The sequence below is a fragment of the Cupressus sempervirens genome, chromosome 3 (assembly GCF_028749045.1).
Source record: "Cupressus sempervirens isolate cs-2001-9-10 chromosome 3, ASM2874904v1, whole genome shotgun sequence".
NCBI classification, from domain to species: Eukaryota; Viridiplantae; Streptophyta; class Pinopsida; order Cupressales; family Cupressaceae; genus Cupressus; species Cupressus sempervirens.
In genome coordinates this window covers 68,417,368-68,419,671 of record NC_143120.1, presented here as the reverse complement: position 1 = coordinate 68,419,671, position 2,304 = coordinate 68,417,368, and the positions used below count along the sequence as shown (strand labels likewise).

The 2,304-nt window shown below is 36.3% G+C and overlaps 1 protein-coding gene across 1 annotated transcript; it reads right to left on the bottom strand.

Annotated features, from left to right (window-relative positions):
• Positions 1-737: 737 nt before the first annotated feature.
• Positions 738-2,011, bottom strand: LOC149564826 (uncharacterized). Its single transcript, XM_089818399.1, has 2 exons — positions 1,433-2,011; positions 738-1,105 (listed from the first exon to the last, which is right to left on the bottom strand). Exons 1-2 carry the CDS (start codon positions 1,754-1,756, stop codon positions 974-976), a joined length of 456 nt encoding a protein of 151 aa, XP_089674525.1. The 5' UTR covers positions 1,757-2,011; the 3' UTR covers positions 738-973.
• Between the last annotated feature and the right edge of the window lie 293 nt (positions 2,012-2,304).

Below are 2,304 nucleotides of genomic sequence, written 5' to 3'. Positions count from 1 at the left end.
AGGTCATATTAGAACTAAAGTAACTTTTGATTTAATTTTACTTTATACAATATTATATTTAAACACTAAATCAAATATTTAAAAATTTTCAATTAATTTAAAAAACAATTATTTGTTATTTATTACATCATCTTTCAAAATATTACTTCTATAATCAACTTCACATATCATCTTCCCTACAAAGTGGATTTAATTTTTTAATAAATTTGTGTATAGAACGTGAAAAAAACACTTTAGCACAATTTCCTTGATTTCCATAATAGATTAGAAAGGGGAAGACTACTAATCTAAAACAATTTTATTTTTAAATGCATATATTGTTTTTCAAGAAAGCTGTTTAAGACCTATTAAAAAGATCAGCGTTGATGCGGAGAAAAATAGACCTTCCCGTAAGTTCCGGGTCAATGGTCTAGTTTTTTTTGGGAGGATTTAGAATGTTAGTGTAGAACACATGGTATAGAATAGTGAACCAAAATAATAATATTATTAATTTGTTAAGTTTCATGGATGAGATAAATAAGCTAAAATTTCCATATTCTACCATGGAATTACAGGTTGGAAATATATGAAACTACACAACCTTTACACGGGGAAGGCCATTGAAACACTCTAAAATGTACCTGACTGAAAAAAGTGAAAAAAACAACCTAAACATTCCGAGTGGGTTAAGAAAAATAGAGAGACAATATTATACTATTCACAATTAAGATTACTTAATCATAATTTAGCACGTCCCATCACAACAAACCTGCTCAATGACAGTAATAATTAATAATTAAAATAAAATAGTCGGTGCAACAGCTAGTCAAGTAAAAATTCAGAATTTACTGCCAGCTTGGCAAATGAATAAACAAAATCTCGATGCGGGTTCAAGGTTCGAACCCCGTAAAGTCTGTACCGATGGAAAAAACACAAAAAATATGCTGTATTTCCTGAAGCTGCAAACATTTACAACTCAGGGCTTCGTCTTAATTTAATGCAGAGGCTCTGACAGGCTTATTTCCTTGGGCAGATTGAGAAAACGCACAGAGGACGAGGACAGCGAAGGGCGGCCGCTTTTGAAGCATCTGGAGGCCACACGCAACAATCTGGTCCATGAATGTCCCTGCAACAATTTATTTACATATTGATAAGCAAAATCCTCGCCATTATTGCTGCTAAAAGGTTTTGAAACTTGTTATCTCTGCACAGTTACCCTAATTCCTTTTACTCTCTCGAGTAGTAGCAATTTATTTATGAATTCATAAGCGAAAATCCTTGCCATTATTGCTGCTAAAAGTTTTTGAGCTTCTCATCTCCGCACACTTGCCCTAATTCCTTTATTTATATACTCAAAAGCAAAATCCTCGCCCTTCTTTTATTTCTTTCGAGCAGCAACGGCTTAATTTGGAGAAAGGAAGAAATCATTAGGAGATAGAGTTGAAACGGGTACCTTCTGAGCAGATGCGAAGGAAGACGCGGAAGAATTGAGGGCCTGCATGCGAGAAGATCGCTTGAAGAAGCGCCTCATAAGTCTCCCCTGCTGTTTCGGCTTCGGCTGCTTCTTCTTCTTCGGCTTGATTTCACAAAGATGAGTGTTGGTGTAGTTGTACACCCTAGGGTTTAAAGGAGACCAGATCGAGCTCTCCTCGTAATTGAAATCGTAAGCAGACATGTCTGCGAATTTGTCCAGCAGCATTTCTGAAGTCGCCCTGTCGACGTACTCGAATTCGAACTCATGACCTGATCCCTCGCACAGAAATCTTGGAGTATCCATTGTTGTGTGCTTGTGGTTAGGGTTTGTTTTCCGTTGGTGGCTTTATTGGGGCTGTTGCGGGTTTCATGAGGTCGGGAGTTCGAACCGAGATAACGGGCGAATTTGATATGGATGATTCCCTAGACAGGGAAGAACGTTGAAGTCGTACACGTGATACGATAATCAAGGACACCAGATCCATCATTACTCTCGTTCAAATTGTTTTGTCAAAGGCAGCTACACAACCCCACCTTGGGGTCTCTGTCACACAAGTTTGTTATGACTGAGCTGTGAGGAAAGCGTTATCTAGTCTTGTGTCCTATGTGTCTCTCCTTTGAATCATGTTGAAGGAGACCTTTTCAAAATTTTGAGATTCTAAGAGTTTTTCTTTTCTTTTTTTTCTCTTTTATATTTTTTTGAAACTTCAAATCATTGTGTGATGTGCTATCAACATAGTTTTTCTTTGGTTAAGATGTCTTAAAAGCCCTTTTTAAATAAATAAAACTTGTTCATTGTTTTATATTTTATTGGTGTATTGATGTGGCATCACATGATTGTGTGTTTTTAAC